Here is a 22,458-nt window from a genome sequence, read left to right as displayed (position 1 = left end):
TATATATATAAATTTTTAGGCATATTTTTTTCTTTAACATCCATAAGTGCTTAGTGAACAATGTATTGTCTGGGTCAATATACTTTATACACAATACTAATAATTATAATAGTATTTAGATATACATAATCATAATCTTTTAACTTCTAACATTTGTATATACAATGTGTTCTATTATATATCAGTATACATAATACTGTTTTCCCAATTTCTACTTTATACCCCCTTTTTTAAAACTCTTAATAAAATAACCACCTTATTAGGGAGTATTCTATATTTATCCGTCATCTCTTGCCCTTTTTAGAGTTTCAACTCTTATTGACTTTTTGGTAAATCTTTCATGCTTCTCCATTGGGATTTTGTATTTCCTTACATCACACTTGTTTAATCCAAGTATTTCATCTGCCTCAGCACCTATCTCTTGCTGTTGTATCTTTGTAGCACCCATCCGTAATTCTTTCATCACTTTTGGGAGATCTTTCTCTTTATTCTCTTCTATATTTTGAACTCCAGCTCTCACCTTGATATTATTTTGCCACACCTTGTAGATTGCACCTCATTCATTCATTCATTCATTCATTCATTCATTCATTCATTCATTCAGACAGTCAGTCAGTCAGTCAGTCAGTCAGTCAGTCAGTCAGTCAGTCACATGTCTGAAACGGTATAGGATCTCCTGCTTAAGCAGGGGGCTGGACTAGAAGATCTCCAATGTCCCTTCCAGTTCTATTCTGATTCCGATTCATCTTCTGTTCACTTCCTCACTCTTCCTTTCTATTTCCTCTCTCCCCTCCTCACTCTTCCCCTTTCTCTTTTTCCAATTGATTCCGATGTCCCAAAGGTGTTTTTTTTTCAGGAGGGAAGTAGATTTTCTGGTTTTTCTTTGAAGACATTTTGCTTCTCATCCAAGAAATTTCTTCAGCTCTGACTGGATGGTGGGAAATAGAAGGATTTATACTCCTTGTTGGCAGTTGATCATTTGCATCCTTTTAGAGAGTCGTTGAGGCTACTTGGAGACTTGTCTGTGTCCTCAGGGCCACCGGAGTAGCTCAAATGTGTAAGGCACCTTCTTGGCTGCAGGATATTTTCTGCCCTGTGTCAACTCCGTAAAAGAATGCACGGGACCAGCTGTCTGCAAGGAATATAAACCCTTCCATTTCCCTACCATCCAGTCAGAGCTGAAAAAGCTTCTTGGATGAGAAGTGAAATATCTTCCAAGAAAAACCAGAAAGTCCAGTTGCCTGCTGAAAAAAAACACTTTTGGGACAACCATGACCTGAGTGACTGAGAATCTCCATAGACAATTGATTCCAATATTAGCTTTTAATAATAGGGTGTTTTGTTTTGTTTTCTAAAATTGTATTCAGGTGGAAGAAGCATTAAGCGAAGCTGATTTTCAGCTCAAGCTGGACCTGCTTTTTACAGACAGTGAACAACAGTGAGTAGTATGTCTTTTTAAGGTGAAGTGTTATTCTCATGCAACGAAGACTCTGAAGGCATTTTAAAATTAGGAATGAAGCTTTCCTGAACCGCAGTCTGCTTAAACAAATGCTTGGAGTGTTAGGTATGCACAAAACAGTTATTGGATATAGAGGAAAGAATCATGAAAAGAACATAGAGACCATCCTGTAGATAATCCCCTCTGTTCCATCAGCATCCTGATGATTCAGTGAAAAGCATGATCACATAAATATTACCACTTTTTTATGGTTTACCTTCCTCTTAACAAGAACACTTTAGGATCATAATCCAGTTTACTGTATGTTGACAGTTTCTAGTAAAATGGCACTATTGGAAGAGAAGGAGAAGAATTAGGGGAGAAGGAGGAAGAGGACAGGGAGAAAAAGGGGGAGAAGGAGAAGAATTAGGGGGGAGAAAGACAAGATGGAGAACAAACAGAGGAAGGGGAGAAGAAGGAAGAGGACAGGGAGAAAAAGGGGGAGAAGGAGAAGGAGAAGAATTGGGGGGAGAAGGACAAGAAGGAGAACAAAACAGAGGAAGGGAAGAAGGAGGCAGAGAATGGAGAAAAAGAGGGAGAAAGAGAAGGAGAAGAAGGAGAAGGAGAAGGAGAAGAAGGAGGACAAGGAGGGGAAGAGTGAGAGAAGGAGGAAGATAAGAAGAGGGAGAGAAGGAGAAGAAGGCCGACAGGGAGAGGAAGAGTAAGAACGAAGAGAAGGAGGATAAGAGGAGGAAGGAGAGAAGAAGAAAGAGAAGGACAAGGAGAAAACAGGGGAGAAGGAGAAGTGCACAAAGTAAATGAAAAGGAAAGGAAAAGATGACTGCAGGAACGGTAGAAGGCAAACCATTTGAGGATTCTCAGGGCAGTATCAAGAAACTGACCCCGTTGTTGCCATAATTACACGGTAGAGAGTTGAGCTGCAACCTCAGAAGTATGACTCACTGCTAAGAGAATAACAGCCCATGATCAAAATTCCACTCACGCCTGAAACTCTGCAGCAGCAACCGTGTTGCAGAGCAAAGCTAACGTCTCGTTTTTCTCAACTCTTCCATCCTCTCCTTCCAGGCTGAGAGATGTCCTGACCATCCCGGTAATAAGCAGCCGCACATTGGGGCTCCACTTCCACCCCAGGCAAGGCCTACATCACCACGTCCCTGTCATGTTTGACTACTTCCACCTGTCGGCAGTCACGGTTACTCTGCATGGCTCTCTGGTGGCTTTGAACCAGCCCCTCCTAAGGTACGGTGAACCTTCACTTTGCTAAAGAGACAATGCAAGAGGGCTTTGCAAATCCTTCCGAAGTTATGCGCATCCTTCCCTGATAAGTTATGCACATCCTTCCCCTGATAAATCAGCTCTCTTCAAATCCTTAAATCAGACACGTCTTAATTTTTGGGCATTTATATCTCGGAGGACCTCTCATGGACTATGAATGTTAACATGCTTGAGAAGGAGGCACAGAAGAGGCTGTCCTTCCTGAGAATGCTCAGGAAGATAAATCTATCTCAGCATCTGCTTCTGTCCTATTATCACAGCACCATTGAGAGTGTCCTGACCAGAAATGGGTATCAGCAGGTTCTGACCAGTTCCGGAGAACCGGTAGTGGAAACTTTGAGTAGTTCTGAGAACCGGTAGTAAAAATTCTGATTGGCCCCACCCCCTTCTATTTTCTGCCTCCCAAGTCCCAGCTGATCGGGAGGAAATGGGGATTTTGCAGTAACTTTCCCCTGGATTGGGGAGGGAATGGTGATTTTACAGTATCCTTCCCCTGGAGTGAGGTGGGAATGGAGATTTTACAGTATCCTTCCCCTGCCATGCCCACCAAGCCACGCCCACCAAGCCATGCTACGCCTACCACACCACACACACAGAACCGGTAGTAAAAAAATTTGAAATCCACCACTCGTCCTGACATACGGCATTCTTGCATGGTATGGGAGCAGCTCTGCAGCGGACATAAAAGCTCTACAGAGAATCATTAAAACTGCCCAGAATATCATCGGGCTCCAGCTACCAGCCCTGGACGACATCTTCGAATCTCGCTGTTTGAGAAAGTTGCATAACATTCTCAGAGACTCTTCCCATCCTGCTTACAATCTTTTTGGACTGTTGCCTTCCGGCAGAAGATACAGAACAATTAAAACTCGGACCACACGTTTTCTGAATAGTTTTTATCCCAGAGCTATAATTGCACTCAACAATGAACTAAAGGGCCACCATCAGTGAGCTGTTGGACAGCATTACTTGGTCTGTTGTGTGGATGCTTGGGTGGTTCAGGGGCGGGGAATTTGTGGTGGGTGGGAGTGTGTTTGGGGATTGTTATGTATGTTGGACCTGGTCTTTGGGTGTTAAGTGAATTTCATTGTATGGGTATACTGTGTATACACGTACAATGACAATTTAAAAAAAAATAGAATTTAAATATCCAAAACAAAGTAAAGTGGCCTTGCCCTGCAGCCCATGATGGAAAGAACCGGGAGGAGCTTTAAGAAAAAAAAAAGGATAGATGAACCTGGAAAAAGACACGGCTGTTTTAATGATTTGAAGAGAAGTCGTTGCATGCCTACAAATCATTTTTGAAGGACTGGCCCAGATTTGAACATTAATTTTGTACTCTGCACTTTCTGCACTCCAACACAGTCCTAGGCTGCATTAACAGAGGGATAGAATCAACAATCACATGAAATGCTAATACTACTTTAAAAGGGCTTGCTAAGTTCACACTTGGAATACTGCATCTAGTTCTGGTTGCCATGATGTAAAAAAAAAAAGATGTGGAGACTCTAGAAAGAGTGCAGAGAAGAGCAACAAAATTGATTAGGGGACTGGAGGTTGAAACATATGAAGAAGGGTTGCGGGAATATGTCTTGTCTAATGAAAAGAAGGACTAGAGGAGACATGATAGCAATGTTCCAATATCTCAGGGGCTGCCCCATAGAAGAGGGAGTCAAGCTATTCTCCAAAGCACCTGAAAGTAGGACAAGAAGGAATGGATGGAAACTAATCAAGGAGAGAAGCAACTTAGAACTAAGGAGAAATTTCCTGACATTGAGAACAATTAATCAATGGAACAACTTGCCTCCAAAAGTTGTGGATGCTCCAACACTGGAAGTTTTTAAGAAGATGTTGGATAACCATTTGTGGTGTAGGGTTTCCTGCCTAAGCAGGGGGTTGGACTAGAAGACCTCCAAGGTCCCTTCCCACTCTGTTATTCTATTTTATTCAAAGAAATAAAATAAAACTGTGGGGTTTGCTCCCTGTTTATACACAGTAAGTTCCAGTGGTGGGTTTCAATTTTTTTTTACTACCGGTTCTGTGGGTGTGGCTTGGTGGGTGTGGCATTGCTTGGTGGGTGTGGCTTGGTGGGCGTGGCAGGGGAAGGATACTGTAAATTCTCCATTCCCACCCCACTCCAGGGGAAGATTACTGCAAAATCCCCATTTCCTCCCGATCAGCTGGGACTTGGGAGGCAGAGAATAGATGGGGGCGGAGCCAGTCAGAATTTTTACTACCGGTTCTCTGAACTACTCAAAATTTCTGCTACCGGTTCTCCATAACTGGTCAGAACCTGCTGAGACCCACCTCTGGTCAATTCCCCTGCCAGTTTTGGTTAGGTATGGTTTTTCTTGGTGATTCCTTGAGCCAGGAACTGAATCAAGGGTTTAGCTATAGATGTTCTCCTTTGTGGAATACTTCTCGGTTTCTGCTTCTTCCTAAAATAGCTTCACAGGCATATAAAAATAACCAATTATTCCTAGCGCAGAAAGGAAATGAGGGAGATTGTGATTGTAATAATAAAAAAAAATTCGTACCTTCCTGAGCTTTCCACATCTTCTCTTTTTGTTTAGTTTTGTTCGGCCAGGAAGATCTTCCTGGCTTGGTAGAGGCAACTTGGATACGGGACCAGATTTAACTGGGATGTCGCTAGAAAATCTGGTTTTCGGAACAGGCTACTGCAGACCAACAACTTCAGAGGTAAAAAGCTGTGTTGCTTGGAGGTGGGGATGGCCCTCCAAGGCGAACTTGATATTCTGTAGAAAAGGGATGCCAAGCCGTCAATGAATTGCATTTCTTAAAATTACAGTAGTCCTCGATTTACAACAATTTGGGTTTTTTTTAATTTTCTCATAAATATGTCTTAAATATACATTCTCTTATCCATTGTTAAACATACATATTCTCTTTTAACTTTCATATTAGTTCATTCTTCATCCTAAAAATATTGAGTATACTCGGGGTTGCTTTTCTACCATTCTATCTCCCTTATTTTAGAACAATCCTTCTTCTTCTCCTCCTTCTCTCTTTCCCTTCCCTTCCCTCCCTTCTTCTATCCTCTTTTACTTTCTTCTTTCCTCCTCTCTTTCCCCTTCTCTCCTTCCCCTTCCTTTTCCCCACTCCTCCCTTCTAACCTTCTCTCCTACTCTTATTTCCCCTCCCTTTCTTCCCCTCCTTTTCCCTTTCTTCTGTCCCTCTCTCTCTTTCCTCTCTTCTCCCCTCCTCTCTATCCCTCTACTCCTCTTTCCATTGTCTCTCCATTGTTGTATTCATTTTCAATTCAATATTTTCCAAAGTGGTATCCGAGCAACCCCGATTTTCTATTTATATACACTTTCTTTTCAAATTGAAGAGGGAAAAAACCAACGATTTGTTTAGTGACATTTCAATGTTATAATGACACTGAAAAAGTGACTTATGACCATTGTCCATTTTTCACTTATGACCATGGCACCATCCCCATGGTCACATAATCAAAATTAATATGCTTTGACAACTGGCATAAAATTATGATGGTTGCAGAGACCTGGGAGTTTGGAATGATCCCCTTTTGGGGGACAAGCAAATTCAATGGAGAAACCAAATTCACTTAACAACTGTTACTAATTTAACGACTGCAGTGATTCACTCAACAGCTGCGGCAAGAAGGATCATAAAATGGGGCAAAACTCACTTAGCAACTGTCTCACTTAGCAATAGAAATTTTAGGCTCAGTTGTGGTCATAAGTTGAGGACTAGCTATGGTTATTACGCTTTCCTGTTCTCACTGATGAAACTAGGCGATTGATTCAATATTTTTTGTTCTATTGGTTGAGTTGAAGATTGTTGCTATTTAGTTCTCAAGGGATGAGTTGTTTGCTATTCACTTATCCAAAATATTTGAATATGCAAAGTCCATCCAACCTACAAGGCCAAATTATTTTAGGGATACGTGCTAGATTTCCTCAATGGACATTAACAATTGACTCTGCCACTTATTCTTTTAATATAATTCATTTACAATATATTTATTCTTATGACTTTTATTTCTTTTATCAAGAGCTGTGGTTAGAATGCAGTATTGCAGGCTAATTCTGCCCACTGCCAGCAGTTTGATCCTGACTGGCTCCAGGTTGATTCACCCTTCTATTGTTCTGATGTTGGTAAAACGAGGAGCCAGATTTTGCGGGCAATATGCTGACTCTGTAAGCTGCTTAGAGAGGGCTATAAAGTACTGTGAAGTGGTATATAAGTCTAAGTGTTATTTATTTAATGCATGGCATACAATGCCAGGGAAATCTACACATGATAGACATACGATGCAATCCCAACAGCCTGGAATGCTTGTTCATTCTGTTTAGCACTTATACACCTATCCTTGGTGCACAGTGGCACAGTGGTTAGAGTGCAGTACTGCAGTCTACTTCTGCTGACTGCTGGCTGACTGCAATTTGGCAGTTCAAATCTCACCAGGCTCAAGGTTGACTCAGCCTTCCATCCTTCCGAGGTGGATAAAATGAGGACCCAAATTGTTGGGGGCAAAATGCTGACTCTGTAAATCACTTAGAGAGGGCTGTAAAAGCACTATGAAGCGGTATATAAGTCTAAGTGCTATTGCTATTGTGAGGGATGAACTAGCTTTACACCAGCTAACTGGTGGCTTTCAATTTTCTGGCTCTTCCAAGCTCCTCTGCTGGTTTTCCCTGACCTTACCCCATTTTCAGTGGTGGGTTGCCCCCGTTCACACCAGTTCTATAGAACCGGTAGTAAAACCGGCGGGAGGCTCCACCCACCAACCCTGACGTCATTAAAATGCTTCTGCGCATGCGAAGTGAGCAGGCACGGCCCTGCTGCGAACCGGTAGTAAAGGTAAGTAGAACCCAACCCCTGCCCATGTTGCATTGCCTCGCATCCAGCCATGTCCAGCACCGATTCGCATTTTCACCTATATTCCGCTTCGCTCGCAGCTGGACAAAGAAAAAGGAGGTGGGTGGAATGGAATGCAAGGGTTGGGAAAATAGCATCCAAGCATCATCGGTTCCCATGAGACATTGCTCCCACCTCAAGGACACCCCAAGCAGATGTCCCAGAGTGGTCGGCTGGTTCCCATAACAAAATGAACAGAAGTGATTGACGGATGTAATGGATGTAATGGACTATGGGGAAAAGGGGAATGAATTATGTGTGCTTCTGCGTGGAAAGCCCAGAGCTGGTTTTGCTTCCTCTGTGCCAATGGGGTTTATTCAGTAATGTTTATACCAGTGGTGGGTTGCTCCTGGTTCGGTCCGGTTCGGCCGAGCCGGTAGCGGTGACGATATGACGTCACCGAACAGGTTCTCCCCCCCGCCCCTCCACCCCTCCACATTATTCTTACCTTTTATTTGGTCCCACCCCCAATCGATTGCTGCCTCCTGAGTCCCAGCTAATGACTAGAGGGAAAAAACTGTTTAAACTCTTGCCGTGGGGCTTCAAAGGGCCATCCTACAGCTGATCAGTGTTAAAAGCAAACAAATGAGTCGGGTCGTAAGTGCGAGGACTGGTTGTAAGTGCGAGGACCTTCCAGAAATGACTCTGACCAGCTAGCCACGCCCACCTAGTCACATGACCTCCAAGCCACACCCACAAAATAAGCCACACCCACAGAACCGGTAGTAAAAATATTTAGAACCCACCCCTGGTTTATACTCTTGGTAAAATAATATCTAGGAGTTCGTTTTTTTTTCCTGAATTCAACAACTGGACAGTTCACAACTAGGTTCCGCTCTCTGCACAAACAAACACAGCTAAGGTTTTCCCACCAAAGTGGTCCCCATTTATGTACTCGCAATATTGCATGCTTTCGAACTTCTGGGTGTGCTGGAGCTAGGGATTGAGTGATGGGAGCTCACTCCATCTCACAGAGCTGGGCTCGAACCGCCAGAGTGCAGACCATTTCTGGTTGATAGTTCCAGGGTCATTAATCTTCTGCGCCACTGTGTTCCCTTCATGTCACTTTATCCCACACACACACATATTCTGTCTACCTGTCACTATTGTTCTGATTTAATTAATCTTTTTCCACTGCTCAGAAATCAATTGACATTTTTCAAATTTCTCCTTGGATGCTAAAAAAAAATCATTTGGAATTGGACTGCATTGGCAGAGTGAGCCAAAGAGAAGCAGATTCTTAACAGATTAACAGAGTTGGGAAGGACCTTGCAGGTCATCTAGTCCAACCCCCCACCCAAGCTGGAGACCCTACCAACCATTTCTGACAAATGGCAGTCCAATCTCTTCTTGAAAGCCTCCAGTGATGAAGTTCCCACAACTTCCAAAGGCAACCTGTTCCATTGGTTGATTGTTCTCACTGTCAGAAAGTTCCTTCTCATTTCTAGGTTGAATCTCACCTTGGTCAGTTTCCATCCATTATTCCTTGTCTGACCTTCAAGTGCTTTGGAAAATAGCTTGACCCCCTCCTCTCTGTGGCAGCCCTCGAATATTGGAAGACTGCTATCATGTCTCCCCTGGTCCTTCTCTTCACTAGATTAGACAAACCCAATTCCTTCAACCGTTCTTCATATGTTTTAGCTTCCCAACCCCTAATCATTTTTGTTGCTCTTCTCTGTACTCTTTTTAGAGGTCAACATCTGTTTTTATATCGAGGTGACCAAAACTAGATGCCATATTCCAAGTGTGGCCATATTAAGGCTTTATGAAGCGATATTAATACTTGACGTGTTTTTGATTCTACCCCTCTATTAATGTAGCCTAGGATTGCATTGACTTTTTTTTAATTTTTTTTATTTTATTTATTTATTTATTTTAATTTGATTTATATGCCACCCTTCTCCGGAGACTCAGGGTGGCTTACAATCCTTTAAGCAATAGCCTTCATACTTTTGTATATATTTATACAAAGTCAGCTTATTGCCCCCACAACTGGGTCCTCATTTCACCTACCTTAGAAAGGATGGAAGGCTGAGTCAACCTTGAGCCTTGGAGAGATTCGAACCAGCAGTAAATTGCAAGCAGCTGTGTTAATAACAGGGTGCGTAGACCACTGTACCATCAAGGCCACACATTGTTGGCTCATTTTTAAGTGATTGTCCAGTAGGTCTCCAAGATCCCTATCGCGTTGAGCCACATTTGACCTGGTCTGCACTTTTTACAGTCGGTTTTCTTTGCCTAAGTGTAGAGCCTTACTTTTCTCTAAATTGAATTTCCATTTTGTTAGACTAAGGCCCAGTGTTCAAGACTGCCAAGATCCATCTGGATTTTGAGCCTATCTTCTGGGGTGTTGGCTATTCCTGTATCTCCATGCCTTTCCTAGCCAAAATATGCAATTTAAGGACAGGCTGACTCCTCTCCTCAAAGTTTAATAGCAAGGAAATGCTACATGGAGCAGATGGCAAGAAAGAACAAGGTGTTTTTGTCAGAAGAATTTGCCTTTCCTTGCAAAGATTGGGTTTCCTTGGCAGCCCTACTATATTTGAAAAGTGACAGCCATCCAAGTAATGATGACAGGCCAACTCTTAATCTCCCCAGCTCCTGGGCCCGATTTATTTAATTTCTTTTGCACAGCAGAGATGGGTTCAGCAGAAATTCAGTGTTGCTTTTCAGTTAGCAGAAATGGTGTGGGTTACAGAGATAATTGAGATAATGAGCTTCATTCTCAAAGGCAGATAACTCCCTGAATTGACATTTATTGCCATTTCTCTCTCTTTTCCTTCTCCCACAATCTGATGATGACTCAGATCCAGTTCTCCGTTTCTGTTTTGGAAGGGGGGGGGGAATGCTAAATGCAATTGATGGGCTTGGAGCAGAGGTGGTATTCAGCAGGTTCTGACCAGTTCTGCAGAACCAGTAGCGGAAATTTTGAGTAGTTCAGAGAACTGGTAAATACCACCTCTGACTGGCCCCGCCCCCATCTGTTCTCTGCCTCCCGAGTCACAGCTGATTGGGAGGAAATGAGGATTTTGCAGTAACCTTCCCCTGGATTGGGGAGGGAATGAAGATTTTTTTTAATTTATTTTTTTTATTTTACTTCAAATTTATATACCGCCCTTCTCCCTAGGGACTCAGGGCGGTGTACAGCCAAATAAAAACACATAATAAATACATTAAGAACAGATTAAAAGGAAATATCTCAATTTGGCCCAAAATTTAAAAAGACAAACAAATTTAAAATCATTTAAAAAATTTGTTAGGCCAGCCCGGCTTGTTGGAAAAAGTAAGTTTTAAGGGCACGGCGGAAGGCAAGATTTCACAGTATCCTTCCCCTGCCACACCTACCATACCACGCCCACCAAGCCATGCCGTACCCACCAAGCCACACCCACAAAACCAATAGTAAAAATTTTTGAAACCTACCACTGGCTTGGAGGTATCAGTGCTAGAAAGCAGAAAAAGAATACAAGATCCTATTTATTTCCTGGATCCGTATTTCCTTTCACTTTTCCCTAGGCTGTAAAAAAATAATTTGTAACCTGAGGGGGAAAGGTAACATAGGTTATTCTATTTTGGGGAGAGAAATTATATTTGGTTGTAGAGGTGGGGGGTAAGCCAAATATATCTTCTGTATCAATATTTTCTAACAGTCTTGATATTCCGACAACCAGCGCACGCAAACTACAACGCATCACACAGCCAACCGCCACGCAAATATTTACCCTACCATACACTTTATTGAATGTGCATCCAGATGTCAGACTGATGAGATTAGCCCTAGATCAGGTGTGTGAAACTCAAGGCCCAGAAGGTTTTTAGATCTGGCCTGTGGGGCTGCCCTGGAAACAGTGAAAGTGTCAGCATTCTGATGCTGCCATAAAAAGACGAGGCTTGACTTTTCACCTACTTATTTTCTCTGTAGATAATATCCCCTAGGAGATGGGATGGGAGGGGGGACATTCCTGTGGGCTGAGGTCAGAAGCTGGGGAGACTGACTTGGAAGATGGCCAATGAGAAGATGAGAATTGGGGAACGGAAAGGGAAGGGTTTGGGGGTCAGAGGGTTAGTATCGGCTACGATGAAGTCGGGGCCAGATCTGTCGTACTCAATAAATGGAATATTTCAGCAAAGATTAATTATTTGGGAGTGCAATTTATTTGAGATGACATCGAAACCTGACAGAAGGATGAGCCGGCCCGCGGTTCCTCTGCCAGAGAAAACAGAACTGGGGGGGCACACGCGGACCCCCTGAGCTCTGTTATTGCCGGCAGAGCACTCGGACCACCACAAGTGCCCCTGGCATGAATTATGTTGAGCTGGCCATGCCCATCCTGGCTCCCCGAGGTCAAACACAACCCTGATGTGGCCCTCAATGAAATTGAGTTTGACACCCCATGCTCTAGATGGTCAAATAAGAATTGTAGGTCACTGAAAATCAATTGAAGGCTCATTTTGCAGCTGCCTAACCAAAACCACACAACTGCGAATGCGTTTGACGATCAGCTTGATACTTTGAAATGATAAAATCCCCACTGTGCCTGTCCTTTGTAAAGGAGATGGCTTTCTAGACCGCACTCCCGGCCTGATAATTTCTCTGCTTTGATTCTGCTCAGAGGAGCCCGGCCTGCCACTGTCTCCGGCAGACATCAAAGGGATTTTTTTTAAAATAAAAAAAAAAAATCATTTCTTGCACTTGACCTCTTTGCACTTTGCAGAATAATTAAATGTCAGCCTTGTAAGGCTGAAAGGAGTCCAGTTTCATGCTGAGTGATTTTTGTAAAGACAGGCTGGCCTTATTTTGTTTTATTTGATTGTATTTTTCTCCTAGTTTTGTGGGGTGCTCTGAATGCCTACTGCATTCAGGGATTTAGAAGATAATCCCCTCCTTCCTTCCTTCCTTCCTTCCTTCCTTCCTTCCTTCCTTCCTTCCTTCCTTCCTTCCTTCCTTCCTTCTTTCCTCCCCCCCTCCCTCCCTCTGTCTCTTCCTCTCTCATCTCTCCTTCCTTCCTTCCTTCCTTCCTTCCTTCCTTCCTTCCTTCCTTCCTTCCTTCCTTCCTTCCTTCCTTCCTTCCTTCTTTCCTCCCCCCCTCCCTCCTCTCCCCCTCTCCCCCTTCCTTTTCCCTTCTCTTGCCCCTCCCCTTTCCCTTTCCCACTTCCTCTCTCCCCCTCCCCCTCTCTTTTCCTCTCTATCTCCCTCTCCCTTTTCAAATAACAAAAGAAAGAGTCTTGAATGTTTTAAAAATCATTACTGTCCCAAATAATTGCAAGGGGTATATTTCCACAAGAAGTAGCTTTTGTATCAAGCTTTGCAAAATTGCCCTAAATCTAATTTCCAATATTTCTTTTTTTTCTTCTTCTTCAAATCTATCCCTTAATGTAGCAAAAAAAAAAAAAATTCTTTTCAACTGGTAGTGGTACATATTTTAAAGATAAAATGTTTGATTGCTAAATTATTCCCGAAGCAATTTTCAAAAGACTCTTGTTTCTATTTCTTTAATGTCTCATTTGAAATGTTCCGTTGCTGTCTTAAAGGATGGTAGAAGAGTTACAGGGAGATCCAAGTTACTTATATTCCCTAACCTAAAAAGAATAAATAAAACGGAGAAATGACGTAAATCTTGCTGACCGAGAAGTAGAAGTCAGAGGCACAGTGGTTTGCTTATAAATGACAAGCACTTTATGTTCCTTTTCTGTGCCTGAAGCAAGCCACTATTATTTTCCTGAAATAATGATAGGTCTTAGATATTCGTTTCCATCCCCTACAGGCTTAAGAATAAGGAAAACTTATTGGGTCAACGAAACACAGAGGCTTTTTTTTATTGTTTGTTTCCGGAGACCCAGTCTTCTCCTACGAATCATTATTCATAACTTTCTTTCTCATTATTCAGGCTCAGTCTTTGTGTTCCTAAAGAATTAGGTTACAGACAGGCTTAGGGAATCCTGGGAATTGAAGTCCACAACATCTTGAAGTTGCGAAAGTTGAGAAACAGTGCTCTAAGCATCGGATGAGTTGCGAGTTGCGGCTTGTAATAACTTCTGCCTTTTAATAAAAACACAGAATACAGAATGACGGAGTTTGAAGAGACCTTGAAGGTCTTCAACACCCTGTTCAAGCAGGAGACCGTATACCGTTTCAGAAAAGTTATCTAGGAGTGCAGTTAACTAACAATCTGACTGAACTGGTCATCTTTAGTAAAAGCGTGCAAACCAACGTCTGCATTTCCTGCGTCGGATGAGAAAAGCACATCTTTCTCCTTCTGTCCTGGCCACTTTTTACAGAGGCACAATTGAAAGCATTTTAACAAACTGCATCACTGTTTGGTTTGGTGGCAGCAGCGCCTCAGATAGAAAGTCCATACAGAGAGTGGTGAGGACAGCAGAGACGATTATAGGAAGCTCACTTCCCATTATTCAGGATACTGCTTATAAGCACTAGTGTGCTTAGAGCTCGAAGTATTGTTAGAGACCCCACACATCCACTTTACGGTTTGTTTCTGTTGCTGCCCTCTGAGGCAAGGGTGTTATTCACTTACCTTTGCTACCAGTTCGCAAATGTGAGCGTGCGCGCGCGCTGGCTTCGCTCATGTGTGACATCTCCGCACATGCACAGGACCTTCTGCGCATACACAGAGCATCAAAAACAGGATGTGATGACGTCTGGGCAGGTGGGCGGAGCCTCCCGCAGCCGCTGCTACCGGTTCCCCCGAACTGGATAGAGCCGGATAAATACCACCACTGCTCTGGGGGGAGGTTTTGAAGTATTTCTAGCAGGACTACCAGATTCAGCTTTGTTTGCAGCTTTGTTCCCTATGCCATCCGTCTGGTAAGCTCACAAGATCCATTTATTTATTTATTTAGTTCAATTCATTTTTTCTCACCATGTACATGTATACATCTGAACTAGACGGTGTTGTTTCTTTGTGTCATATAATATAGGTAGGTATATGCATAATTTTGTATTGTTTATTTATTTATTTTTGTCATGGTTATATAGTGTATATCAGAGGTGGTGGCACTTTGAGAGCTCTATGCAATGAAATTTCATTTTAATGTATGCCGATTAGTGTACATTCAAAGCAGGGGTGAAATGTAAAATTTGTTACTACTGGTTCTGTGGGCGTGACTTAGTGGGAGGGGGGGTAATGTGACTGGGTGGGTGTGGCCAACTTTTTTTTTTAACTTTTCAAAGCATTTTTTCTAATGCTTTGAAAAGCCTCTCTAACGATCAGGCAACTCAGCTGGGATCGTCAGAGTCTTTTCAAAGCATTTTTTTTTAATCACCTCTTCGGCCAAGAGGTTGCAGAAAAAATTGCTTTGAAAAACCTCTGACGATCCCAGCTGAGCCGCGCAATCATCAGAGGCTTTTTTTTTTTTTTTTTACTTTTAAAAGCATTTTTTCAGCCGAAGAGGTTGTAGAAAAAATGCTTTTAAAAGTAAAAAAAAAAAAAAAAAAAAAGCCTCTGATGAGCGTGCGGCTCAGCTGGGCATGGTGGTGGTGGGGGGGACGCAGGGATTTTTGCTACCGGTTCTCTGAACCACCCGCTACTATCATTACCAGATCGGGCGATCCAGTCCAAATTGGGAGCATTTCACCCCTGATTCAAAGTGACATAAAGTTATTCTCTTCTCTTCTCTTCTCTTCCCTTCTCTTCTCTTCTATATTCTCTTCTCTTCTCTCCTCTTCTCTTCTATATCGTCTTCTATCTTCTCTTCTATCTTCTCTTCTCTTCTATATTCTCTTCTATCTTCTCTTCTCTTCTATCTTCTCTTCTATCTTCTCTCCTCTTCTCTTCTATATTCTCTTCTATCTTCTCTCCTCTTCTCTTCTATATTCTCTTCTATATTCTCTTCTCTTCTCTTCTATCTTCTCTTCTCTTCTATATTCTCTTCTATATTCTCTTCTATCTTCTCATTTCTCTTCTCTTCTCTTCTTTTCTCTTCTATATTCTCTTCTATCTTCTCTTCTATCTTCTCTCCTCTCCTCTTCTATCTTCTCTTCTATCTTCTCTTCTCTTCTATCTTCTCTTCTCTTCTATCTTCTCTTCTATCTTCTCTTCTATCTTCTCTTTTCTCTTCTTTTCTCTTCTATTCTAAAATGTCCAATCTCTTCTTTAAAAACTCCAGTGATGAAACACCCAAAACATCCAGAGGAAAGCCATTCCACTGATTAATTGTTCTCATTGACAGAAAATTTGTCCATAATCCTGAGTTGGATCTCCCTTTGATAACTTCTACTTGATACTTCTTGGTACTTTGGAGAATAGGTGAACCTCATCTTCTCTGTGACAGCCTCTCAAATATTGGAAGACTACTATCATGTCGCCCGTAGTCCTTCTCTTTGATCAATGCATCCAGTTCCTGCAACCATTCATCGTATGTTTCAGCCTCCAGCCCTCTAATCATCTTTGTTGCTCTTCTCTGCACTATTTCTAGAATCTCAACATCTTTTTTTATTATTATTATCATGGTTATGTTGTTTATATTAAATGTACTGGCTGGGAAAAGTGCTAGTAGATTCCTAATTTTCTATTCAGATAGATTAACAGAGTTGAAAAGGACCTTGTAGTCGAAACCCCCACCCAACCAGGAGACCCTACACCATTTCTGACAAATGGCAGTCCAATCTTTTCTTGAAAGTCTCAAGTGATGAAGCTCCAACAACTTCCGAAGGCAACTTCTGTTCCACTGGTTGATTGTTTTCACTTTCAGGAAGTTTCTCCTTATTTTGAGGTTGAATCTCTTCTTGGTCAGTTTCCATCCATTATTCCTTGTCTGGCCTTCGGGTGCTTTGGAAAATAGCTTGACCCCCTTCTTGTCTGTGACAGCCTTTCAAGTATTGGAAGACTGCTATCATGTCTCCCCTGGTCCTTCTCTTCACTAGACTAGCCGTGCCCAGTTCATGCAACCGTTCTTCATATGTTTTAGTTTCCAGTCCCCTAATCATCCTGGCTGCATATGTTCTCCAATAACATCCATAGAGGCACTTCTATTTGCTCAAAGAAGGAAACCTCCTTAAAGCATATGGAGCTAATTTCCCAATAAGTGCTCCTTTACAGCTTTAGAAGCAAGGGTGGGCTTCACATTTGGTTACTACCGGTTCGCCGCATGTGCCCTGTTTGGGCATGTGCCTGCCTTCCGCTCATGCACTTTGTTCATGCATGTGCCTTCCGCACATGTGCCCGGCCACAAAAATGTGCCTAAATAGGACGACACAGAACTGGGGTGGGTGGTGGGTGGGGTGGGCAGGCCCATCCATGATTTCCGCTACTGGTTCACCTGAACTGGTCTGAACTGGCTGAACTTCTGTTTAGAAGTCAACCCAGCATCATCAAGGCCTGGACAAAAATGTTCTCAATGAATAAACATAGTCCTTGACTCTTCAAAGTTACAACACATGGTCCACAAGGACTTATGGCCTGATTCTAAAGTTCCAATGGCTGTATCCCTCTCTGATGGTTATGTCTGGCATTGTTGTGACCTAGGCTTACTGAGTCATTACAAGACACAATTAGTCCCAAAGAAACCTATTTTATTGTAACAGCTGAGAGTTACGTTCATTCCCAGCTGAGTTCCAATTAGTTGCAAAACAAGTTCTTTGGAAGAAGTCCTTTGGGATAATCACCAACCTTTATCTTCTTTGACACCCTGCCAAAGGCTTTTCTTGGCAAAGCCAAACGGAGTTCAGAAACAAACTAGAGACGCCGACTGGAAACAGAGTTAGCAATGTTGCTTTCCTGCAAAATGCCCAAGTGCCTTTGTTTCTCTTTTAAGCCTTATGGGAAGGGCCAATCATCTCCTGGCCTTACTCCTGAGTCGTCCCTTTTGCTTTAGCTGTTCTTGCCTTCTGGCAGCTCTGCGCATGCGTGCATTAGGAACAGGCTCCTCCTGTTCCTCTGCCTCTCTGCTGTCCAACTCTGAGGGCTCTGTAGTCTGTGCATCACTCCCAGATGGCCCTGGCCCCATCTCTGCCTCCGATGCAGAGCCCTCGTCCGAGCCTTCCCCAGACTCCAGGACTGGCCCATGTTCCTTCCCAGCCTCCTCGCTGCCAGCTCCACAGACTGCTGGCGGACCACAACAGACACTCAGCAACTACCTCACACTTACATAGTGACCCTCTTTATGACTGTCATGACTTACAACAGTAACGTGCAGTCTCCATTACTGTTTTAAGTTGAGAAGTACCTGTAAGAAACATTTTGGACACTTACCTTTTCCATAATTTTCTTCCTGAACATTTCCCCCTTACCCTTTATCTCCTTGGGGATTTTCCCGTAACAAAACATGCTGGAAACTCAGTGTAATGGGCTACCAAGAAAGGGTTATCTGCTTCATGCTTCATAAAATTTCATTGGCCTTGCTTGTAAATTATTTTAAGGCTTTTCGTTGAAGTAGGAATAAGGCATAAGATGCCTGGAGGAGCCGTTAAGCAAATATCAGGACAAAAATAGGAGTGGGATGCTAATCTCCATTGCGTCAGCTATCTGGATATTTTTGATGCCTGGGGGTGAATTGTAGAAAATGGGAATGGTTTGCTTTAGCAAAAGTGAAGAATGCTTATTATTGCTGATGAAATAAAATAAAGAAAGTCCTGGAGGAAAACTTGTACAAGCACATATTTTGCATCAGTTTCCTGAGCAAGAAAATAGAATTTAGGGGTACTTAAAAAAAAAAAAAAACTACAACAAATTTTAATTCATGTAGAACTATCACAACTTCTACTTTCCTTCTTTCCTTCTTTCCTTCATGTAGAACTATCACAACTTCTTCTTTACTTCCTTCCTTCCTTCCTTCTTTCCTTCTTTCCTTCTTTCCTTCTTTCCTTTATGTAGAACTATCACAACTTCTTCCTTCCTTCCTTCCTTCCTTCCTTCCTTCCTTCCTTCCTTCCTTCCTTCCTTCCTTCCTTCCTTCCTTCTTAAGTTGATGTACATAAAGGGTTTAGAAATGTCAAAACTGTATTCTTAAGGCTACTGCAAAATGACTCAAAATATACAATATAATTGTGTATCTTGGGAAAAATAAGAACACAAATGGAAAATTGAACAAGAGTACTACACACCAGGAACTGAAAGCACGTATGAAACCGTACAAAGTTTCATGGTGATATTATTTTATATTGTTTATAAATAACAGACCTGAATAATTTTGTGCTGAATTAAGGAAGAATGTTGGTGGCAGAAAAAAACTAACAAAACCACCACTCATTCTTATTCTAAAAAGGAAGAGAAGTCAAGTATCTGTTAATATAGGAGCCTGAGTGGCGTAGGAGGCTAATGCCTCCTACTAAGGCAGCATTTAACATCCAGCTGCCTACAATTACTGCAATCCTCGCCAGGCTCAAGGTTGACTCAGCCTTCCATCCTTTCTAAGGTGAGTAAAATGAGGACCCAGTTTGTGGGGGCAATATAAAATATACAAAAGCATGAAGGCTATTGCTTAACTCATTGTAAGCCGCCCTGAGTCTCTGGAGAAGGGCGGCTTATAAAAATAAATAAAAATAAAATAAATAAAAAAATATAAAATAAGGACATTAGCATGACTCTGCTGGATCAGAACCATGGTCTATCTCAAGGGTCTGCAACCCGTGGCTCTGGAGCCATGTGTGGCTCTTTCATCCCTCTGCTGCGGCTCCCTGTCACTCAAAAATATGCATCACAACTGCCAATGTGAGACACCTGCTGGCATGTGATTTATTGAGGTTTTCGACCCATCTTTTTTTTCGGAGTTCAAAATGTTGTTGCATGCAGAAATAAAAAATTGTTTTCCCTGCAGCAGTTCATTGATTTCGTAAATGCAACACACTATATTGTGTTTTTTTTAAAATTTGATTTATTTGCCACCTTTCTCTGGAGACTCAGGGCGTCTTACAGTGCGTTAAGCAATAGCCTTCATCCTTTTGTATATTTTATAGAAAGTCAGCTTATTGCCCCCACAATCTGGGTCCTCATTTCACCTACCTTAGAAAGGATGGAAGATGATCTGTCCCCGTACCCACACACACACAAACACAGCCAGCCGAGGGTTAAGGAAACACTTTGGAACGCACCCAGGTCTTATCTCCCACTTGGCAGCGATAGACACACCGTCTGCCAAATGCCTTTATTTTCACAAACAGAAAGATAAGGTACTTAGCGTACAAAAAGTCCAAGCAGAAATAATATTTCTCTCCGCAGTTCCGAACGAGGCTTTAGTGGCTATCCAAGGTTTACTTTTGTTCGTCACAAGGATCACTGACCACTACCCTCTATTATATAGTCTCTGGGGTGTGGTCCAGTGACTCAGTTCTAATCCCTAGCACGCCTCCTAAGCTGCTGCAAACGTTTATCACGCCTTCGGAGGCGTGCGTCCAGGAATGATGTTTCTTCGTCACTCTGATCCGAGCCAGCTGTCTCCCTACTGATCTCCTCTCCCTCGGCCGGCACCTGAGACAATGCCAGAGGGGAGGGGCCTGGAGAGGGAGGCCTGGCTGACTCCTCTTCCTCCTGCTCGGAGCTTTCTTCCTCCGATGGGACAGGCTCAGAGGGCGGGGCCACAACAGAAGGCTGAGTCAACCTTGAGCCTGGCGAGATTCGAACCTGCAGTAATTGCAGGCAGCTGGTCTTAATAACAGGGAGCTTTAGACCACTGTACTACCAAGGCTCTTATGTACATAGCATAAAGATAACAAAATGATATATGCGGTGTTATCTTCATTTTAGATGTCCAAAGGGTTTTGTGGTTCCCGGTGTTTTCTTTTCTGTGGGAAATGGGTCCAAATGGCTCTTTTGAGTGTTTAAGGTTGCCAACCCCTGACCTATCTAATACAGTAGTCTGTTTCAGGGGTGAATTCTACTTACCTTTACTATGGGATTGCGCGCTACTTGAGCAGGAGAGTTTATAGCATTTCAGACAAAAGGCTGTCTAATTTTTTTAAAAAAACCTCCAGTGATGGAGCACCCACAATTTCTGCAGACAAGACATTCCACTGGTTTATCATTCTAACTGTCAGGAAATTTCTCCTTAGTTCTAAATTGGTTCTCTCCTTAATTACTTTCCATCCATTGCTTCTTGTTCTGCCTTCTGGTGCTTTGGAGAATAAGTTGACCCTCTCTTCTTTGTGGCAACCTCTCAAATATCGGAACATTGCTGTCATGTCTTCTGCTTGAGACTATTCACGAGTGATTCTTGTTGCTTGCGCTGACCAAGAAAGATTAAAGTTGTCTCCAGACTAGCAACTTTACTTTTATTTCATGTTTTCAAAAAATAATGAGATTCTCGGGCTTTCATAATGGCATCTTCATGGTGTTATAGGAAAAATGACGGACAAGCTCTTCAGTGCAGGAAAGAGTTTATTGCGCAAGGTTCAAACAGTCCAAAGACAGCGAAGGGTCGGAACAAAGATGTCTGATTTTGACCAGATATTTATACAGTATAAAGGCAAAATTATTACGAAGAGTGCGACATTTCACACGTAGAAGTTACCCTTTAATCTATCTCTAGGAAAGACAGAACAGCCCTGTTCCCACAGGCTCAGGTTTTCAGCTCCGGAGCTCAAGACATAATAAAAGGAGATAAGGGGCTCAAAGGCGCCTCGCAAGCAGTAAAGAGGACAGTAAGGAAAACAGTATTTCCTCTCTAGAATCTACATAACATTTGGGGTGCAATAAACATTAAACAACAGGATGTATCTGTTTAGGGTCAGTTTGCCCTTTTACAATTCTGTACCTACGTCAAATACCGTTTGTCATCTCAGCACCTTGGCACGGAAGAGGCACTTCTGTCTTGACCAAAGATTTGGATTTCTAATAATTGAGTTTTATCCCAATATCGAATCTTAGCCTGGCTCAATGGTATCTTCCTTAAGCAATTCCACTTATAAATGAAGGCCATTCATTTCAATCTTCAAATCAAGACTATTTAACTTGGGGTGATGATAACTGTGCTAGAACTAGCAAATCTCTTTCTGACTATTTTCTGGACCAGTGAATTTAATTTCATTTTCTGTGATGTGTCCAAAACCCAGCAACCAGAGGCAAAAGTAAACCAAAAAAAAAAAAAAGACACAAAAATAGATGCAAATGCAATATAGTAGTTTAGGAGATAGAACTAAGAATCTTCCATGAGCTACGCCTTGGACTAACCAATATATACAGGTGTACATCTGTGTTAATGATACAAATTATATTATATTAGCTTATCATGGAATGGGAAGGGATTTTTTTTCCCCCGTTTTAAATTTTACTTACAGTGTGGTAAATTTATTGGGAATCAGAAACTCTTGAGGATCAACTGAAAAAAATCATCCAGCAAATCTTAATCTTCCTGTATGTCAGAGGCTCAGACAGTTACCGTTCCATGAAATCTGATAGCTGCTGGGGCTTAGAACAAAATAAACCAATTGGCATCAAGGGAGTCATAAAATAACTCCCCACACCCTTCATTTTTCATCCTCAGTTATCTTAATTTGACAGCAGGTCCTAAACACAAGCAAATGACACAGACATATATTTCTCTTCCTAAATTAGAAACTGCCCGGCAAACAAATTGCTTTATTTCCCAGTCCTTCTAAGAATAGGAATGTGTGGGAAACTATCTAGGATGCTTCATAAAAAGATTCCAGGTGGTCCTAGTAATCTGAGACATTCTGATCAGTCTGAATGTAGTGGTTGTAAGCGTCTGAGGCTGCCAGTAAATCTTGAAGCCTTAAATCACAGGTGTCAAACTCGCTGTTCTGACCCAGAAAAGGCAAGAAACAGACTCCTTACCATGAAAAAACCCTCTTTATTTACCTCCTGTGAATTAATGGCATTCACTCTCCAAAAAGTCCAAGCAAGGGTCCT

The 22,458-nt window shown here is 42.3% G+C and overlaps 1 protein-coding gene across 2 annotated transcripts in view; it reads left to right on the top strand.

Moving 5' to 3' along the window:
* FAM135B (family with sequence similarity 135 member B) overlaps nt 1-22,458 on the top strand; it is a 187,680-nt gene that overhangs the window by 102,004 nt on the left and 63,218 nt on the right. For both annotated transcript variants that reach the window (XM_034436027.3, XM_034436029.3), the window contains 3 exons: nt 1,368-1,438; nt 2,525-2,698; nt 5,308-5,434. In XM_034436027.3, coding sequence (XP_034291918.2) covers nt 1,368-1,438; nt 2,525-2,698; nt 5,308-5,434 — 372 coding nt within the window. The remainder of the gene's footprint in view (nt 1-1,367; nt 1,439-2,524; nt 2,699-5,307; nt 5,435-22,458) is intronic.

Source organism: Pantherophis guttatus, chromosome 3 (genome assembly GCF_059756535.1).
Source record: "Pantherophis guttatus breed Tessera chromosome 3, ASM5975653v1, whole genome shotgun sequence".
Classification (NCBI taxonomy): Eukaryota; Metazoa; Chordata; class Lepidosauria; order Squamata; family Colubridae; genus Pantherophis; species Pantherophis guttatus.
The sequence above is the reverse complement of the archived record's forward strand: the minus strand, read 5'-3'. Positions and strand labels throughout refer to the sequence as shown.